The sequence below is a fragment of the Hibiscus syriacus genome, unplaced genomic scaffold (assembly GCF_006381635.1).
Source record: "Hibiscus syriacus cultivar Baekdansim isolate YM2019G1 unplaced genomic scaffold, ASM638163v2 tig00117005_pilon, whole genome shotgun sequence".
In the NCBI taxonomy this organism is placed as follows: domain Eukaryota; kingdom Viridiplantae; phylum Streptophyta; class Magnoliopsida; order Malvales; family Malvaceae; genus Hibiscus; species Hibiscus syriacus.
This window is the reverse complement of record NW_024063519.1, coordinates 575,971-596,043: the sequence shown is the minus strand read 5'-3', so window position 1 is coordinate 596,043 and position 20,073 is coordinate 575,971. Positions and strand designations below refer to the sequence as shown.

General features: G+C 35.9%; 1 protein-coding gene across 2 annotated transcripts; it reads left to right on the top strand.

Annotated features, from left to right (window-relative positions):
• Window positions 1-14,277: 14,277 nt before the first annotated feature.
• On the top strand, window positions 14,278-16,819 carry LOC120194940. Of its 2 annotated transcripts, none has more exons than XM_039197101.1 (7): window positions 14,278-14,813; window positions 15,136-15,659; window positions 15,756-15,823; window positions 15,931-15,987; window positions 16,079-16,168; window positions 16,269-16,445; window positions 16,553-16,819. In XM_039197101.1, the coding sequence occupies exons 1-7, from the start codon at window positions 14,320-14,322 to the stop codon at window positions 16,595-16,597; spliced, it is 1,455 nt and encodes a 484-aa protein (XP_039053032.1). In that variant the 5' UTR covers window positions 14,278-14,319; the 3' UTR covers window positions 16,598-16,819. The 2 variants fall into 2 exon arrangements, with proteins under 2 accessions (XP_039053032.1, XP_039053033.1); XM_039197102.1 differs by having other exon boundaries at window positions 14,284-14,813; window positions 15,142-15,659.
• The last annotated feature ends 3,254 nt before the right edge of the window (window positions 16,820-20,073 follow it).

Below are 20,073 nucleotides of genomic sequence, written 5' to 3'. Positions count from 1 at the left end.
ATAGCGGCGTATTTTCTTAAAGTTTCAACCTTTGAACTCAGAAAAAAATAGCGGCGGAGTTGGCTATCACTACAGAAACCAATTCTTTGAATCTTATTTGTTTATTTTATGAAAAATTTCACTCGTATAACAGAGATGCTAACATACATATTAAGCCTTCATAATTTAATGTATTTGTGAATAGCGTGACTTGGCTTTTCTTTCTTTTAAGATAAACTCAGTCAAACTATAATATAATATGTAACACCTTATACTAGTACGATACACAGTCGACCGATAAGAATTCCACAAGGAATCACCGAAATGACTAACTAAATTTTTCTTTAACATGCTTCCATAAAAAATATTTACTGGTAGACATTCATAATAAAATAAATAACAACGTTTATACAAACAATTTATGCTTTGGAGCTCCCACAAAATAATTAGAAAAAAATATACATACCATCTTTTTTTAAAAAAAGTAATGACTCGAGTATACAAAACATGAAATTTGAATATACATGCCCTTTAAAGGACTCGAGACGTACTCTGCTCTGGATCAGGTCTGGATCATTGTTGGTCAACAGACACCCTTCCGGTTCTTCACCTAATATGCGTAAGGAAATAAATTCCAAACGCAGAGATAACTAGCCCGATGTCACGCTAACAACTAAATTATACTGACAGAGATCATTTATAACGTGCTCAAATAACTGAATAAAAGTGTACAATGAAACTATCTAAATTTCAACAATACTCACTCTCTACGCTATGATAGACATTATGGTGCGACTGAGGGATTTCTGCATCTCGAAGCTCACATACCCCTCTAGTCTACCGAGGATGTGGCCCTTAGAAACTCTGTATAAAACACCACACCCTTGACTAGCCCACCCCTTGCGAGTGTTGGACCTTGCGCCCTAGCTAGTCAATTTTAAGGTCCTTGCGCCCTACCTAAGGATATATCTGGACTGCATCTATACTTTCGACACCCTAAACTAAAGAAACTCGGGTGTCTGAATCATTTCCTCGAGCATCAAACAAGGCTAGTCTTATTTGTCCCTATTTTATTTTATTTTTACGATTGATTTACATTTTATTATTGTTCTCACTTGTAGTTTTATTTTGTAGTAATTATAGAATTCGTGGGAAATCCTCACTTACCTCTATAATTCTCCTTGCTTAAAATCCTAAAACATACCTTTGGTATCGATACTGGCCTTACAGTATAGATATCTACTTTGTAGTATCGATAATGGCCTTATAGTATAGATACCTACTCTGCAGTATCGATACCCTTATAACTATTTCATCCATTGCAACCCAACTTTAAACACCTTCTCTATTACTTATTTTAGAGTTTTACACCTATTCAATCCCATTTATGGTCATACTATGGGTCTAGGGTCTCCCGGGCAACGTTATGGGCCATTTATGAAATTTTGGGCAAGGTTTTCGATCTAAGGGGGAGTTTCGAAACCTCTTTGGCAGAATGTCATTCTGGAGAAGGGGTTTCGAAACCAGCACAGGGATTTCAAAACCTATGATGCAGATTTTACTTTTTCACCTGAGAAAACTCTCCAACATACTCTCAAAGTCCCTAATTTCCTACATTGAGGTTTCCCAATTATTATTAAAGTTTTATGTGATCATAGGAATAAAAAATAAGGCTCTATAACATGCTAATAACACTAAAATACAAAAATCACTATGGAAATCATATTATCATGCTTTATCTAACTTTCAAGCAACTACTATTTACTTAATGACCCACAATAAGTATAAGAGAGTTGCAAGTGGGGATACCTTACTTTCTTGGCTAAATACAAAGCCTCAATCACTCTAATGGAGTTGTCTCTTTTCCTTTGGCTTTTGAAGTTTCTCCTACCTCTTTCACTATTCAATGTTAAGAAAAGGAAATTCTAAGTGAATTAAAGCTATCAAAGAAACTTGGAATCAAAGATTTCTATTGAGCCTCCCAAAAAACCATTTTTGAAACTATAGTAAAAACTTACAAAATAAGGCTTAAATTAAAGCTTGAAGAATGGTGATTCAAAATCTTACTTTGGTTTAACCAAAAGGAAATGAAATGCTTAGAAAACAAGACAGATTTGAGATGGAAGAAGAAGAGAAATGAAAAATGCTAGAAGGAAGAAGAAGAAGCGTATTTGTAAGATTTCAGGGCTTTGGCTAACGTGGATCTAATATAAAATGAGGGGGAATTTTTATCTTCGGCAAATTGGTAAACTACACTTTAGGTCCTTACACTTTCAACCCTAGTAATTTTCACCACCTTACATAAGCCTCTTGGGCCAACTCAGCGCAATTCCCATTAAACTTGGTCCAAACCATTTTAATACATCTTTTGGACTCTAAAATGGGTCTCAGGTTGACCCAAACTATTGACATGGGTTTCGGGGCATTACATAATATCAATTCTTAAATACTATAAAATAAGAGAGTAGGCATATATATTAGTGCTCGTCGTCAATGGAGGATTTAAAGCATGTGTAGGGTGGACACTTACCCATCCTGAAATCCAAATTTATTTAAATTAGTTGTCCATTCTACTATTGGTGCTCACCTTGAAATTTTATTTGTGCCCACCCGTACGAAAAATTTCAATAATTAATGTGTGTACAGTGGAGGAACTTGGTCATAGAGTTTCGGGAGCCAATTTAAAACTTCAAAAAAAAAATCGAAGATTGAAATTGAAATTTTTAAAAATTTTGAAGGTTTTTAGTTTACATTTTCCCCCCAAAAAATTAGGGTCTAACTAGAATTTTTGAAATTTTGATAGACTTAATAAGAATTTTTAAAATTTATGGGAGGGTATTTAATTAAGAACATTAAAAAAATTTAAAGTTTAATATGAACTTTTAAAGATTTTTGAGGGGCTAAATAAAATTTTGATTTTTTTTTAAATATCTAAATTATAATTCTTAAATTTGGGGGCATAGCCTCCACTAGTCCCTCTTTAGTTATGCCATTGTGTGTGTCCCAAAAAAAAATATTTGGATCCGTGACTGCCCGTTGTAAAGAAATCATGCAATGATTATTATAATTATATAAAATGCCATGCACTCCTTAAAGATGAAAATTCAAGGCAGAAACCCTCCGGACGTCTAAGTTTATTGATAATGATCACGAAATCTGTGTGGTGGCACACTTGCATGTTATCAGCCTTGCTCACACACCAAACAGAGGCTAGCCTCTATAGCATGTATCTCTGCAAGACTTAATTCCCTGCAGGTAGGCCTCCTAAAAGTCAACCTTCACTATTTTTTGCAATGAGCCCCAATGTTGCATTGCAGCTAGCTGGATCAAAAGCTATGGCAATGTTGATCTTAACACCCAATCAATGGTGGCTTACAACGAGCTTTCATCTGTAGTCATCGCATGTGTAGTGGTTTCCTCAGAAATCGTCCGATCAGCAAGAGCACGATGGAGAATTTAGTAACGATGAGCCATCATGGTTGTGTCCTTCCTTCATAGAGAAAGTATTGCGTATGTTCCACATGTTCCTAAACAACACCGTGAAACCTGCAAAAGAATCAAGATCAATAGCATTCGAAGTTTCCATCAATCAATCCATTGAAGATTACAAGTGAGTACACAAATTATTAATTCCTATTATTAACAACTAAATTCAAGAATTTCAAATATATACGGTATAATTTTTATTTTTAAAATTGAAGTCCTCACCTATTAATATAAAGTACATATTGATTAGATATACAGAGGGAGTTAGGTTCAATTTTAGGGTAAAAAATCTGTGAAAAACGTTAGTCAAGATTTATTAATTATTCAAATCGCAACCATAATTGTGTAGATTAGTTAAATTCATCTTCTAATAAGTCCTACACGTTTATATGAAGCTTTTGAACAATTATTGTTATAAATAAAGCATTTGGATTAAAGAATCATCGTATAATAAATCTTCCTAATACTTTATAGATTAAAAAAAAGTTGAAAGTGAGGCAGCGTAGGAGGATCATTGGCAAAAATCCATCGAATACGGCTTCAGATTGCCTCAAATTGTGCCCTTCAAAAGAATGCTGTCTCTTCTTGAAACATAAAAGAATGCTATTTCTTTGAGAGTGATTCTATAAATAATAATAATAATAATAATAATAATAATAATAATAATAATAATAACAACAACAACAACAAGGTCGGCAACGATATTATGTGGTTAATTTTTAGTTGTGAGAATTATTTTTTATTAGTTTAATTATTTTAATTTTAAATTTTAATTAATTATTTTTAATTTCTAAACTCTTATTAAATTAATGCAAATGTAATGGAATAATATTTTTACCGTGTTTTATTAAAATGCTGATATTTATTATTACTATTTTATTATGTTATCAAAAATTTTAAAAATATTAAAAGTTATAAAAGAAAAAAATTGCATTTCAGTACAAAATTAGGAAATCAAATTGGTATTAACGTTTCAGTAAAAAAATTAGGGAATCTATTTTTGATAACATGGAAAAAATAATTGATATTAATTTAAAGATATTGTTATTGTTCTTTCATATTTGAACTAATTTGATAAAAATATAAATTTAAAGATTAAAATATATAATAAAAATTGAAGAGTTACGATGACCATTAATAAAATGCAGGGATAAAAAAAGTTATTACGCCTTTCTAGTTTTTAATGGTATTAGGGTTCGATCAAAACATATTTATTTTATATTGTTATATTATTTGACTAAATTTACTAAAAAATGATTATGAAAATTAGAGTTCTACTCTGTTGACGAAAACGGGTAAAGAAAACAAAAGAACACGAGAATTTTACGAGGTTCGGCAATGTGCTTACGTCCTCGGTGCCTAGGCGGCGATAGAAGTTTTATTCAATGATCTTTTAGGTCTAGGTTACATCTCTATTTATAATAGAAAACCCTGGTACGTAATTACAAAATCAACCATGTACCGTACCGCGGGGGCTGCGCCCCCAACCCACATAATTCGTAACCCCACAACGAAACTTTCTTTGTAAGGACAGTTGATGTTCGCTTCGCTCACTCCGCTCCATCTCTTATCTTCTTTACTGGTATATTTATGAGCCATACCTAACAAATCTCCACACTGGCGAATATCTTGCCCCTTGGAAACTTCAATGTGGGTTAGGTTACCTTGCTTCTTTAACAACTCGAAACATTCAACAAGTCAAAGCAATGCTTGAACTTGTCTGTCGTAACTGGCTTGGTGAACATATCAGCGGCATTCTCATCAGTATGTACCTTCTGAAACAAAACCTCTCCAGATGCAACCAACTCTCTGATCTTGTGAAACCTTACATCAATATGTTTAGTTCTAGCACGATACACCTGATTCTTAGCCAAGTGAATAGCACTTTGATTATCACAAAGCAACTGAACTCCACCTTGTTGAACACCCAACTCCTTCACTAAACTAGTAAGCCATAAAGCTTCTTTTGCAGCTTCAGTCGCTGCCATGTACTCAGCTTCAGTTGTAGATAGAGCCACAACAGATTGAACCGTAGACTTCCAACAAATAGGCCCTCCACCAAGAGTAAAGACATACCCTGTCGTAGATCTTCTATTATCCAAGTCACCTGCATAGTTTGAATCCACATATCCTACAACCAAAGGATTATCCCGCTGACTCCCAAAAACAATTCCATGTCCCACAGTACCCTTTAAGTACCGAAAGATCCACTTGACTGCTTCCCAATATTGCTTACCAGGTTTAGACATGTACTTACAAACTTGACTAACAGCATGAGCTAAATCAGGACGAGTACATACCATCGCATACATCAAGCAGCCAACAGCATTAGAATACGGAATCTTTGCCATATCTTCAGCTTCCTTATCTGTCTTAGGGCACTGTTCTGATGAGAGCTTAAAGTGATTCGCCAATGGAGTGCTAACTGATTTCGCGCTGCTCATCGCAAACCTTTCTAGCATTTTCTCAACATAACCCCGTTGAGATAGTCGCAGTTTCCTTGAGTCTCTGTCCCTACAAATTTCCATTCCAAGAATTTTCTTTGCAGCACCTAAATCTTTCATATCAAATTCCTGACTCAATAAAGTTTTCAAACCGATAACATCATCCATGTTCTTCGCAGCAATCAACATATCATCAACATACAGTAATAGAAAAATAAAAGAACCATCATCAAGGCTCTTAACATAGACACAACAATCATACTCACATCGGTTGTAGCCAATCTTGATCATATAGGAGTCAAACCGTTTATACCACTGTCTCGGAGACTGTTTCAACCCGTACAAAGATTTCTTCAATCTACAAACTAAATGCTCGTTTCCAGGTTGAGTGAAACCTTCAGGTTGCCGCATGTAGATCTGCTCCTCTAAATCACCATGCAAAAAAGCAGTTTTAACATCTATCTGCTCTAAATGCAAATCCCAACTAGCCACCAATGCAAGTACTGCTCGGATTGAAGTGTGTCTGACCACAGGAGAAAAGATTTCATCATAATCAACTCCTTTCTGCTGTGAAAAATCCTTCGCTACCAAACGAGCCTTGAACTTCTCCCCCTCTTTTTCTGTTACTGCTGGTTTCTTCTTATACACCCATTTGCAACCAATCGGCTTCTTACCCTCAGGAAGGGGAACTAACTCCCATGTGCAATTGTGATTCAAAGACTCCATCCTCTCAACCATGGCTGCCATCCACTTGTCGTTTTCCTGACTAGTAACGGCATCATGAAAAGTAACCGGATCATCACTGCTAACAATAAGTGCAAAAGATACCAAGTCTTCAAAACCCAATCTGTTCGGAGGCTTTATATTCGTCCGTCTCACCCTGTCTCTGGCGAGACTATAATCCTGCAAATCATCCGTAGTGGAACCACCAGAAGTCGGTTGAGAAGTTTCTGGTTTTTCAACTGGAAACTGCTCGAAATACACCACTATCGTGTCTTGCTTCTGCTGCAACATGGACTGTTCATCAAAAACGACATCTCTACTAATCACAACTTTCTTCGCAACTGGATCCCAGAACTTGAATCCTTTGACACCTTTCTTGTAACCCAGAAAAATGCACTCCTTCGATTTTGCATCAAGTTTGGATCTCTCATCAGCAGGTACATGCACATAAGCAGGACAACCAAAAATCCGTAAGTTATCAAAACTAACATCATGACCAGTCCATACCTCTTCTGCAACTTTCCCAGCCAGCGATGCCCTTGGCGATCTGTTGATAAGGTAACACGCCATGTTAACAGCCTCAGCCCAGAAGTTTTTGGGAAGCCTCACATTCAACCGCAAACATCTGGCTCTTTCATTCAACGACCTGTTCATTCGTTCCGCAACACCATTCTGTTGTGGTGTCTTACGCACTGTAAAATGCCTCTGAATCCCATGCTCCTTACAGAATTGTAGGAACTGTGAATCTGTGTACTCCGTACCATTGTCAGACCGCAAACACTTTATTTTTTGTCCTGTTTGGTTTTCTACCTCAGCTTTCCACAGCTTGAACTTCTCAAAAACTTCAGATTTCTGTTTCAAAAAATACACCCAAACTTTCCGTGAAAAATCATCAATAAAAGTAACATAGTACCTAGATCCACCCAAAGACGATGTCGTGGAAGGCCCCCATACATCAGAATGCACATAATCAAGAATCCCTTGAGTTGTGTGCTTCGCAGTCTTGAAACGGACTTTAGTCTGTTTACCAAGAACACAATACTTGAAAAAATTGAGCTTACAGCTTTTGACACCATGCAACAAGTTTCTCTTGTGTAATTCTGCCATACCACGTTCACTGAGATGAGCAAGACGCATATGCCACAATTTTGTCGTATCATCACAGGACTCAACAGAGTGAACTCCACCTGCAACGGTACTCCCTAACAATCTGTAGATATTCCCTGCAGTCATCTTACCTTTCATCACAGTCAATGCTCCTTTAACAATCCGAATGGTTTCCCTATCATCGTCAGCCTTAGGGATAAAACCATTCTTGTGCAAAGTGCCCAAGGAAATCAAATTCTTCTTCAAGTCTGGGATATGTCGAACACCACTCAACGTCCGAACGGAGCCATCGTGCATCTTAATTCTGACATCACCAATACCAACAATATTGCAACATTGATCATCACCCAAATAAACCGAACCAGAATTAACCGACCTGTATGTCGAAAACCATTCCCTATTTGCCGTGATGTGATAAGAACATCTAGAATCAAGAATCCAAGCATCCGTCAATTGTGTCGTTGAAATAGAAAACATATCACCCTCACTGCAATCAGAATTATCATCCTCGACCACGTTCATAGACTTGGATGAGCCATCACGCTTCTCATCAGTCTGCTTTTTCAACTTCGGACAGTCTCGCTTCATATGTCCCGCCTCCTTGCACTTGTAACAGTGAATCGTCTTCTTATCCCTGGATTTGGATCTGGAATTCCGCTTCCCGGACCCTGCCTTCTCTGGCTTCCGTCCACTATCTCGATTACCCTTGACATATAAGTTATCGGCTTGAGAGCTTTCCCCTGCATTCTGCTTCCGCTGGTTGTGAGCAAACAAGGCTGCAGTAATCTCCTCAACGTTGATAGTCTCTTTCCCATATGTAAGAGTAGTCACCATGTGTTCGTAAGAGGGAGGCAACGAACACAACAGAATCATCGCTCTGTCTTCATCCTCAATTTTCACATCAAGCCGAGTCAGATCAAAAACGATTTGATTGAAGACATTCACGTGTTGCGCCAAATCGTGATCGTCCTGCATCTTCAGCCCATACAGCCGCTGCTTCAGATACAATTTTGTCGTTAAGGATTTGGACATAAACTGACTTTCCAACTTCCTCCAAATTTCATCTGGAGACGATAGATGCATGACGTGATACATGACCTCGTCCGCCAAGCATAATCGTATGGTTCATGCCGCTCGCTGCTGCAATTCTTCCCAATCTTCCTCATCCATCGACGCCGGCTTTGTAGGTCGCAAAGCCTTCAAGATCCCTTGCTGCGCCAATAGATCCTTCACCCTCGTTTGCCATAATCCGAAGTTACCCTGACCATCGAATTTTGCAACTTCGAATTTTGCTCCTGACATCTGATACCAATTGTTGACGAAAACGGGTAAAGAAAACAAAAGAACACGAGAATTTTACGAGGTTCGACAATGTGCTTACGTCCTCGGTGCCTAGGCGGCGATAGAAGTTTTATTCAATGATCTTTTAGGTCTAGGTTACATCTCTATTTATAATATAAAACCCTGGTACATAATTACAAAATCAACCCTGTACCGTACCGCGGGGGTTGCGCCCCCGCACCCCCAACTCACATAATTCGTAACCCCACAACGAGACTTTCTTTGTAAGGACAATTGATGTTCGCTTCGCTCACTCCGCTCCATCTCCTATCTTCTTTACTGGTATATTTATGAGCCATACCTAACATACTCCCAAAAAGATGTAGGGAGATCTGGTTCACAAAACAAAAACGGATAAATGGATAGAAAAATGATGGTAAAATAACTTGTAATTTATGTATTTATTAGATTTTATTTAGGCTGACAGGACAGGACAGTCCACAATTTGCATACTTTGTCCATACGTTTCATTTAAGTTCATGGGGAAGTATCCAAGCCAATTTACATCTCTCAACTAAGTGCATGAATCCTTAGACCAACGAGACATTCCGTAGACTTTTAGCCTTACGTGAACACATGTAGAGAATAACAGCTCTTTTTTGAACTTGGTTTTTGCTGTTGAGAATTCCATTGAACATGGACACGACAACAGGGGATGAATACTAGGTTGTACTCGTTCATAAAAAAACACACACACAAAGCAGTGTGCTTGATCTGAGTCGCGTGATGATCTAGCGAGGACATGGTTAGCAAGGGTTTTGCAAAACCTGCCAGTTGGTTGAAAAATTCAGTCACCGTGTTCGGGCAAAAATGTTTTTGGAGGCGCCGTAATTGAGAAGCTAAAGGGGATCCAACCCAAGTTTCTACAGCGAGGGCTGAGTGTGCACAGTGGTCCATGATTTGTGTACAACATTGTCCGCCCGCTGTGGATCCGGAAAGAGCGGATTGTTCTCTCACATGGCTCATCACCATGCGTTCATTTCACAGTATTGCATGAAATCTCTCGATCTTCGGATGTTCCTGCAAACCGTACAGGATATCTTGTCAGAGATTTGCAGAGGATTTGGTTTACACAAGACTGATACGTCGTGAGTTATTATATTATGACACTAAAATACTAATAAGCCATCGTTGTTTACAAACTACACTTTGAAGACACGTCTCCTCTCTGAGTCGAGCAATCTAGATGAAATTAGAAGAAAAAAAGGGGTTAAGTGTGGGGCTTTAACTGCATTTTGGTGTAATATTTCAATTGGATTTTATATAAAGAAGGGAGGGTATCTTATGTCGAAAGGCACCATATGGAACCTTCTAACATGTCTGCTTCATGGCCGACCCATCCACCTGTGAAACATGCAACCCCTTCATCTCCTTTTCATGTATTCAATGGAACTTTATTTCCTTTCTTCTGGGTTGTGACAGCACCGGGTCGTGCTTTCTTGGCTCTTCGATGCTTTGACTTGCAAAAACCAAAACACACTCGTCGAATTCCATTCAAATCATTAACTTCTTAATGCTTCCATCTTTATCTTGAAGATGGGAGATATTTTAGGTAGAAACGGTCAAAGGAGCCTAGTGGCTACTGCCTACCGGTCTGGAAACATAAGCCAGAAAGTAACCGAAACCAGAAAGATCGAAACAACACTTTTCTCTCATCATACTTATCAACAACCAAAACAAACCCCCTCCCAATAGTATCATCTCATCATCAACAAACGTCCTATATTTTCACAAAACATGAAGCCGAAATCGGAAAACGGAGAGTTTACAATGAATCAAACTGTCTAAGTTCCTTGCAGCAATTAGGAGTCGCATGCACTTCTCTATAGCATTATTTCTGCCTTACATTATTTAGCATTTCTTTTTTTCCTCTTACTCGAAATGTGCAATTATATGCATGTACATTTTTGTCATTTTATCATCTTCGTCCCCAGTTTTACTTTTTTGCTACAAAAGTGATCAAACTCATCACCCTATAGTCGCTTTCCACAAGGTTCCATTCCCATGTCTCTATCCTCTTTGGAAGTTTTTGAATAAATTGTGCATGCTATTGTTTCCATTTGCAAATATCTTGGTTACTTCAAACTACAATAATGAAGATATTATATTTGAAAAAGTTTGCAGAATACATATACGGATATATGTTGATGAGATTTTGATTTTTTTCGAGAGAAGTTTGTAAAGTGTCATCTGATCGAATATCCAATAATCAAACCAACAAGCTTTGATTGCTTTAATCTTTGTGTAAAACGGTAAACAAACTTGGCCAGCAACTGAAGAAGGTCCAGAGACATATATGCCAACAAGCTTTGAGCTTACTTTAATCTTTTGGTTATATCTTTCAGTGCTGATTTTGGTACACCGTTGAAAGAAAACCGATTGATTTGTTTTTATATACAAATGATTAATATCACTTTTTGGTTCGGTTGGAATAGAGATGTTCCCTTCCCCCACCACATTCTCGCAGCAGAGTTGTCTTTGGACCATAACAGCTCAACACTGAAAGCAAACCCCGAGTGTTGTATTTGTCGGTCACTTAATTATTCTACGCATTGATCTCACTTTTGCTCCATTCCTGAATTGATTTACCCTTTTTTGTTCAACGCAAAGCAGTGTTGTTTTTTGTGTGTTGGGAGGGGGGGTGATTAATAACTTTTACCATCTGGGTGTTGAAGATTTTGAGGATGACTTGCGTTGAAAAGTAGAGGGATTTGATGGTAATCGATTTAAGAGCATGCATTGTCTGCTACACTGTTATCAACCCATCCCTGGCCTCATCTCATCATCATAAATTCATCTTCTTTTATTTTATCTTGGAATATAATCCAAGATTACTCTCAGGAAACAGTACATTCTTCAAGCATTTCCACAAGCATATCATGCAATAATTAGAGAAATGATTTCTCTGTAAAATTACCCGAAACTCCCGTTGTGAACTGTTTCAATCTAAATCTGTGGTATAACGATTAATATTTCTTATATCTGAACTGTCAAAAAAATATAATTAAAGATTAGGAATTTATAAGAGTACTAATCAAAGTTAATTATTTATTGGGTGTTAAAAATAAGGAATTATTTGGTATAAACTAAAGGTTCAATTTTTTTGGATATAATAATATACAAATACTATGACTTACTATATAAAGATGTAAATTTCATTTTTTTTTTTTGACCAAGAGTACCATAACATATATTAAATTAATACTTTGCGCCTACTAGCTTTGTTTCTTAAACTTTTTAATTCCAATAATCATAATTTAATTTCTCATCATATCAAATTAAAAAGAATGTAAATGAAGAAAAAAAGCATTTAAAAAACACGTATAAATTTCCTTTTTGTTGTTTTTAATATATATATATACAAAGAACAACCTCATAAACTTAAATATTTTTCTCTCTTTAATTCTGGATCAAAATTCAACAATTCCAACAAAAAAAGAGAAAGATGCTAAAAAATAATTTCATTGTGGACTCAAATAACACAATTAAAAGGCGGTTTTATAGAAATATCACTCTCAGAGCTATTAATTATCAACCAACCACATTCTCCTAATATTACCGATCTAACACTATTTTTTGATAAAGTGACAATAAAGCATGATTACCATTCCTGCTTTCGCGAAGTTCTGACCAAGCTGGCGCCACGTGAGAGGGGAACACCTTTCAAGGTCTACGTCATCCCTCAAAACATTTAAAAAAATATGCTTTAAAAAATAAAACTATAGGAACTAACATCTTAATTTAATACATATTAGTTCCATTAATTAAAGAGTTTAATAGGGCTAGCTTATATAGGCATATTGGAGTAATTAGGTTATGTTTCTTGACACCGTGGGATAAAAGCTAAAAGATGTATTCCTTAACTTTTTAATCTTTATATCTATTGAATCTACTTATACACTATTGTTAAATTACATTAGGTTAATATTTATTATTAAGGTTTATATTAATTAAGATTAGATTTTTTATATGTTAATATATTTAAAAAATTACATTAGGTTAATATTTATTATTAAGGTTTGTACTAAATTAAATTTTGAAGTTGATATATATAAAAGGGGAAACAATATACTCATGTAAGATCGAATATACGATTAATTATATTCGAACGGTTCAAACGCCTTAAAATATTGTATGTTCTTTTGTTTTAAATCTAAATTATGAGATAATGAGTAATTTTCATGTAATTTATTTAATTATATGTTTTTGTTGTAGTAATTTGAGATGTAATAAGCTACAAGATATTTTTCATTCTGAAATTGGATAGCTTAAGAGTCTAACACATCTGTAAAAACACCTAGAAGTATTTTTTTCACGTTATGATAATTAATATTGTTGCTTCCTACTAACCAAAAAATTGATTAGGTACCTGAGCTTCAACAATTTTAAAGGGGAGATCCCGAAGGAGTTAACAATAGTGCATTAATAGATTCATTAGATATAGAAATAAAAAAGTTTAATACACCTTTTAACTTTTATTCTATATTGTCAAAAAACATAACCTAAACACTCTAATATGCCTATATAAGTTAACCTCATTAAGCTCTTCAACTAATGAAAATAATATGTATTAAATTATAATGTTAGTTCCTATAGTTTTATTTTTTTAATTTTTTAAAGTATATTTTTTTTAAATGCTTTGAGGGATGATGTGGATCTTGGAAGGTGTGCCCTTGAAACACGCCTTTTAACTTGGCGTTATGTCGACAATTCACATAGAAGGTGCGTTTCATGATCTGTGCCTTCCGTATATATCATAGGTTCAACGAAGGCGCGAATGATGATTCACGCCTTCCTTTACATGGCGCCAGTTTAGATAGAACCCCGCGAAGGAGCAAATGGTGATTCACGTTTTATTGTCACTTTGTCAGAAAGGGTGTTAGATCGATAATATTAGAAAAGATGGTGTTTGACAGGTAATTAATGAGTTTGAGGGTGATATTTTGATAAAAACACGCAATTAAAGGAACAAGCTTTTCCTGGCAAGCAGGCGTGGATGACGTGCGTCTACTTTCATCATCATAATTCATAAAAGCTTAGAAAGAATACAACAGAATTAATTAAATTAACCTTTTTAAAAGCTACTTTTTCTTTAATTCTTTCCACCCAGCTCTTACCACTTTCACTTCTTTTATATATATATATATACACACACACAAGTAATAATCTTTAACAAACCCAGAACATAAATCTCTTCATTTTTTCCCCTTTTGAATTGCTAAAGTTTGCTTCAAGTTAAATGGACGAATCTCGGCGAATGTGCATGGGAATGTCAACTACCCATCATCTACCTCGACGAAAATATATGGAAAATTCAAGTTTTTCTATGAACCATGTTAACATGGTGGTGCCTGATCATAACGTCGATGTAGATGACTTCTCTGACGTCTTCGGCGGCCCACCTCGGAGTGTGCTTTGCTGGAAGTTGTCCGGTGACTCCACCCGGTCGACATCCTTTTACGAAGAGGTTTTTCGGCCACCGGAATTCTTTTCCTCTCGTTCTATGAAGGACGGACGGAGCTTGCCAGTGTTTAAGATTCCGGCGAGAGAGGAAGGGTTCTACAGTGACATTTTTGGGTCGGTTGATGATAACTGGCGGTCGAGGGAGCGGTCAAGGTCAAATTCAAAGGCGAAGTCAAACTCATCGTCGGTTCTGAGTTCTGAGGAGCTAAGCCCTCTCCGGCCGGTGGTCAGAGATGATGTCGGTTTGTCGTCTTTTGCTTCACAGCTCAGGTAGTCTAATAAGTTTCCAAAAAGGAAAGCATTAACCATAACAGCTGTTTAACATAACTGTTTTTCAAATTGCAACTGTTTTGGCTCTGTCGTATGGATTTGACCTTTATAACCCTGTCTTCTCTTCTGGTATTATATTTGTAAGCAGGTCTGTAGTTGTATCGGTGAATTAATTGGATTAATTTAAGTCGGTTTAGAAAAGATTTGAGTTAGTTCGAATTCCACCGGCTTCGATGTCTCTTATTAGTATCAATTAGGGGGATTTAGGTCAGATTTAACACTCGTCCCAAAGGATAGTGAAATAAATCCTGTGTATTTGGAGGTGCAGGCCAATCAATGTTCCGTGCAGATGGAATTCAACAACAATGGTGGCAGATGAGGAAGCTGCAAAGCGACAACAAGGGATGCCAGTATTTCCAAGCACCCGTTCTTTCTACAACGAAAATCTATACGTGGAAAATGAATACGAAAACATGATGAGAAGCTCATCCTATAATTATGGATTCAGTCGACGTGTCACTTCCCCAGAAACCATAAGCTTGGAACCCCATTCTTTTCGAAGTGTCAAAATATCAGCCGATGATTTTAGGCTGAATTCCCCTCCATCCCCTGCTTCTTCGCTCTGTTATGAACCAGTCAGGTTCCCTGGTGATTCAATGAAACGAGACGGGGAAGAAGATTATGACGATGATGATGATGAAGTTATGAGTTCTTATGTTATTGAGATCAATTCTGATCTTAGAGAGAGTAACGGTGAAGCAGTTTCGATTGATGAAGCCATTGCTTGGGCTAAGGAAAAATACAATTCCCAAAGTTCTGAAAAAACCCACTCACCTGAAACACAAGGTGAGATTGTGATTTATATTTTAGTCTTTATCTGAAAACCTTTATGATGAAAGCTCAACTGGTTAAAATAACATAATTTCTATATACGGTTTGCAGGGAGATGGAATTCACATGAATCATTTGACCTTCAAATGAATGGCCATGGAACATTGCAATCTCCAAAGGTAAATATTAGTAGCCTTTTGCTTTTTTCTCTCTTCTTCAGAAGTAAACTTTTAGTGCCACAGACTAAATATAAATAAATGTTTTTTTTCTTTTACTTAATTAGCAGGAAGACGAAGAAAAGAAATTCAAAGCAAAAGAAGAAAGAGAGAGATCAGAAGAACATGTAAGCTACCATTGTAGATTCTTTCTGTTGATCAGTAGCTTATGAACAATATTTGATCAACATGTAGTTTTTCCTTTGATGGAACTGCCAGATTAAAATGGGGGTTTTGGATGATGATGTGAAGCTATGGTCATCTGGGAAGGAAAATAACATGCAATTGCTCCTTTCAACCCTTCATCAAGTGAGATACTAAACTTTAACATGTTTTAAGGATTGGATCGATCTTCCGGAAAGACTCGAACTTGTTTTTCTTTTTATTGATCAATTGAAATTGAACTCAGATTCTACGGCAAAGTAGCGGTTGGAATATGATCCCATTAACAAGTCTCAAAGAAAGCTCACAAGTGAAAAAAGCTTATCAGAAAGCTAGGTTATGTCTTCACCCAGATAAACTGCAACAAAGGGGTGCAACCCTTTCACAAAAATATGTTGCAGAGAAGGCTTTTACCATCCTCCAGGTAACACAAAGAGGGTTCCTCTGATAAATTTTACGAGGAAACAGAAGTGACACATTGCTAAAATTTAATCTAAATTCAAGTTCTAATTTGCTGTTACATGACTCTAGGATGCATGGGCTGGTTTCATCTCCCAAGATGTCCTATTCAACTAGTCCAAAGGGTCGATAATTTCAGAAACTTTCTGGGAAGCTTGGAACAAACAAAAACTCAGAATGAGGGGTCTGTTTGAAGGGCTGAAAACCATGGGAATGTGCAAACAAGTATCTATAATGTTAATTTGGTAGATATGGTTAGAACTGAAATTAGATCATATATATATGAAAGAATTTTGTATGTTTGGTGTATTTATGAAGATGCCTACATTCTACTTCTAATTCATCCACCACGACATAATAACCAGAACATCAATCAAAATGCTATTTGAAAATAACTTGAAGAATTGTACGGTATTTCGTCCTATTTGCTTATGTCTCTCTCTTCTGAAATGGAAACCCTTCGAACAGGGTTTTGACCATGACGAGTGATGACTCAGTTGACAAATTTGTAAGGAAAAAAAAATCTGAAAATGATCTTTGATATTCCCTTGCTCAGTTTAATCAAGGATGAATGTCAATATTTTTTTACTGTTTTTTAATCTGCCTGAACAGTGAACAGGGTCGATGATTATGTGTTTAAACCTGACTATCATGCAACTCTTCCCACTCGTTACAGTCCACGTTTTAATTAAAATCCAGAAACAAGTTGACAAATGACGACAAAAATCAATGACCTATTAGTACTCGTCAATATATAGAAAATGAATCTAACTGGATAGAGTAAATAAAAGTCTTGTTCCGCCAGAAGGACCCTCACCAATGAGAATTGAACTACTATTATTATAAGCCAAGTTCTATCTTCAGTACCGGGAGAGTGAAAACAGGTGCTAAAGACAAGAGAACAAGGTTTCTCCTGGGAGTCCCGGAAATCCAAGAAATTGCCTGAGAAAGATCAATGTGTTGAACTCTTAGAGAAACACAGAATAATGTTATCAGATGTTAAAGTCATTGATTTGGTTATATTATCTTTGTGCCTTTCTCAGTCAAAGAGGAGAGCTGTGATTTTCTTTTTAATTTCTCATCTTGAAAAAGATTTTATAATGCTTCAGGATCACACAGAGATACTCTTCAGCAGTGTTGGTAAAAAACATACTGAAGGCTTGAGACTTGAGCCCTCAATCTTTTGTCAATAAAGAAAGCAGTCTAATTGTTGCATAATTGCAAAAAATATGGAATTTTTTCATATGACACAAGGTTGAAAAAAGGATTAATGGAGGAAAAACCCAGTTTAAAAAAATGCAACAAAAGAAATTGACAAATTTGCTTATGACACAGTTCAAAGAAAGAGGAAAACATCAAACCATCAATGCTCCTTAGCATGTCAGCCAAAGGCAATTAAATCCCACTTTGTATGACTTCAAAGTGTCTTGGTTTTATCCTCTTTTCCAGACTAAAAACAAAGAACTGATAAAACTGTTTCAACTCGCTTCAACTTACGATTCATCTAATCATTAAGGTACTTCAATTTTGGCTTGTAGTAGTTTTCTGTGCGGATAGTGAACAACACTGGAGACCTCATCATCATGCTTTTAGCCTTATCAGGTAAAATCCACAGATTTCCCAAGATCTTCGGTTTAGATATTAAGGCATGCTTAAGACCGAAAATATACACTGCGGCCCCACACTCACTAACTAAAATTTATTTCATACCTAAAAGGTTCTCTCTCGAACTTGTTCTACTAAGATGATCCAAATTCCAATCAAAACTAGGATCCCAAGAAGAAAGATGCATGATACTTACTAGTCATCGCATTTGTCTTTACACTTCATGTTCGACTATGGATGCAGCCTGCAACTTTTGTTGATACTTAGGAGCTTTCTACCTGGAGTTTGGTAATCCTCCTGCATAAGGAAATAGGCTAGTAGTGAAAATGAGGGGATACTTTAAGAATGTCAAGCAGATAAAAGGTACAGGTAGCCTTCATTTCCAATTTTGGAAGTTATTTATCCAAATGCCTCAACGAAATATGCTTGTCATGGCTCATGTATAAAGCAAAAGTTCATGTATGGCCCCAAAGTAAATTTTAGTGGAAGGTTTTCACAAACTTGGACTCTTCCCACGAGCTAAATTAAGGGCAGATCCATAAGAACAGCAAATAATTCACAAAACCATGCATGTAAGAACAGGGTCCAAATGCATGACTGGAAAGCTGGGACTAGCACTTCAAATTCGTCAAAAGACATGTTAGCAAGTTATCAATTAGAGCATTCTCCGAGCTTTTCAATCAAGAAAAGAAATGTCAAGTCCCAGATGCGCTATCCACCATATTTCATTACTGTGACACTAACCTTATACAAAGATGCCGCTGACTCAGACTGCACTCTCTTCCCAAGGATATGCACCAACATCAGCACCGGTGCCGGAGCTACTACAGCCAGAATTAGCATCGTTTCCATTCAGCCAGGGGTATAACTGATTGTGCTAAACAATTGGATCAAAATTTACAGCACCTTCAAAAATGCTTTCACTTTTTGGTGGTCCTAAAAAACAAGTCTTGATAAGGTGTCCACCAGTGCGAAAAACAATTAAGCACTCAATCTTTTCCCGCTGCTAAACACACCCAACAAAACCTAACGTTATGATTCATACAAGAAACAGAGAATCAAACCCAAAAAAGAAGAAAAGAAAGAAAAGCAAACCCTAACTTGAGATTTCAGAATTGAGAAGAAAAGAAAATAAAAAGGAGAATGGGAGTCGGTACCTCACAGCGCTCTACCTCATTGGAATGGCGGATACAGAAACTAAAAAAATGGGTTCAAAATTATTATTATAATATTCACTAAAAAAAGTTACATAATCTTAGTTTTGCTTTGGCACAAAAGTACTCAATGTTGTCAGTTTTTAATTACGTACTTATATTCAACTGAAAATGTTTTTTTTAATATTTTATATTATGTACAGTTAAAAAATATTTTTTTTTTGGGTGTTTAATAAATTTTTTTTTGAAGATCTTTTTAATTTATTTGAGTAAATATAGATGATTGTTAGTTAAACCCTTCATTTTAGTGTTTGATAAACATCTTTTTGAAAAAAATTTATTATGCAAAATAAGTTAAAAATGAAAATGCCGAAAAATTTAATAGTTTAGAAGAGTTGATTGCAAAATAAGATATTAAATAATATATTTGATCTATTTTTTTCATAATTACATCCTTATCATAAAACCTAACATAATAAATAGCATTCATCCTAATAAATTTAAGTTGAAATTTTATTTTATTATTCTAGTTGTAGATTTTTAAATATATTTTAATTAAGAAAATATAGCAAAACATGAAAGTAAAAAAAAATGTGGTATTAATATTTTATACAAAGTTTAGGAAGACAAAATTATTTTTCAATAAAAATACATACAAATCTAAAATATAAGTAATTTTAAATTTTTAGCGCTCCACTCACTTAGGGATGATAAAAAAAATCCGACACCGATGTATTCTGACCCGATCCAACCCGGTAGTCTTGATTTTTTTCTTTAAAAAATCGATTTTGGGTCAGGTCTGGTCATGTTTTGAAAGAGGAAAAATCGGAGTAA

Coding starts and splice junctions, on each gene's coding strand:
- LOC120194940 (XM_039197101.1), top strand. CDS start 14,320: ATGGACGAATCTCGGCGAATGTGCATGGGAATGTCAACTACCCATCAT. Junction 15,660..15,755: donor CCACTCACCTGAAACACAAG/GTGAGATTGTGA, acceptor TACGGTTTGCAG/GGAGATGGAATTCACATGAA. Junction 16,446..16,552: donor AGGCTTTTACCATCCTCCAG/GTAACACAAAGA, acceptor ACATGACTCTAG/GATGCATGGGCTGGTTTCAT.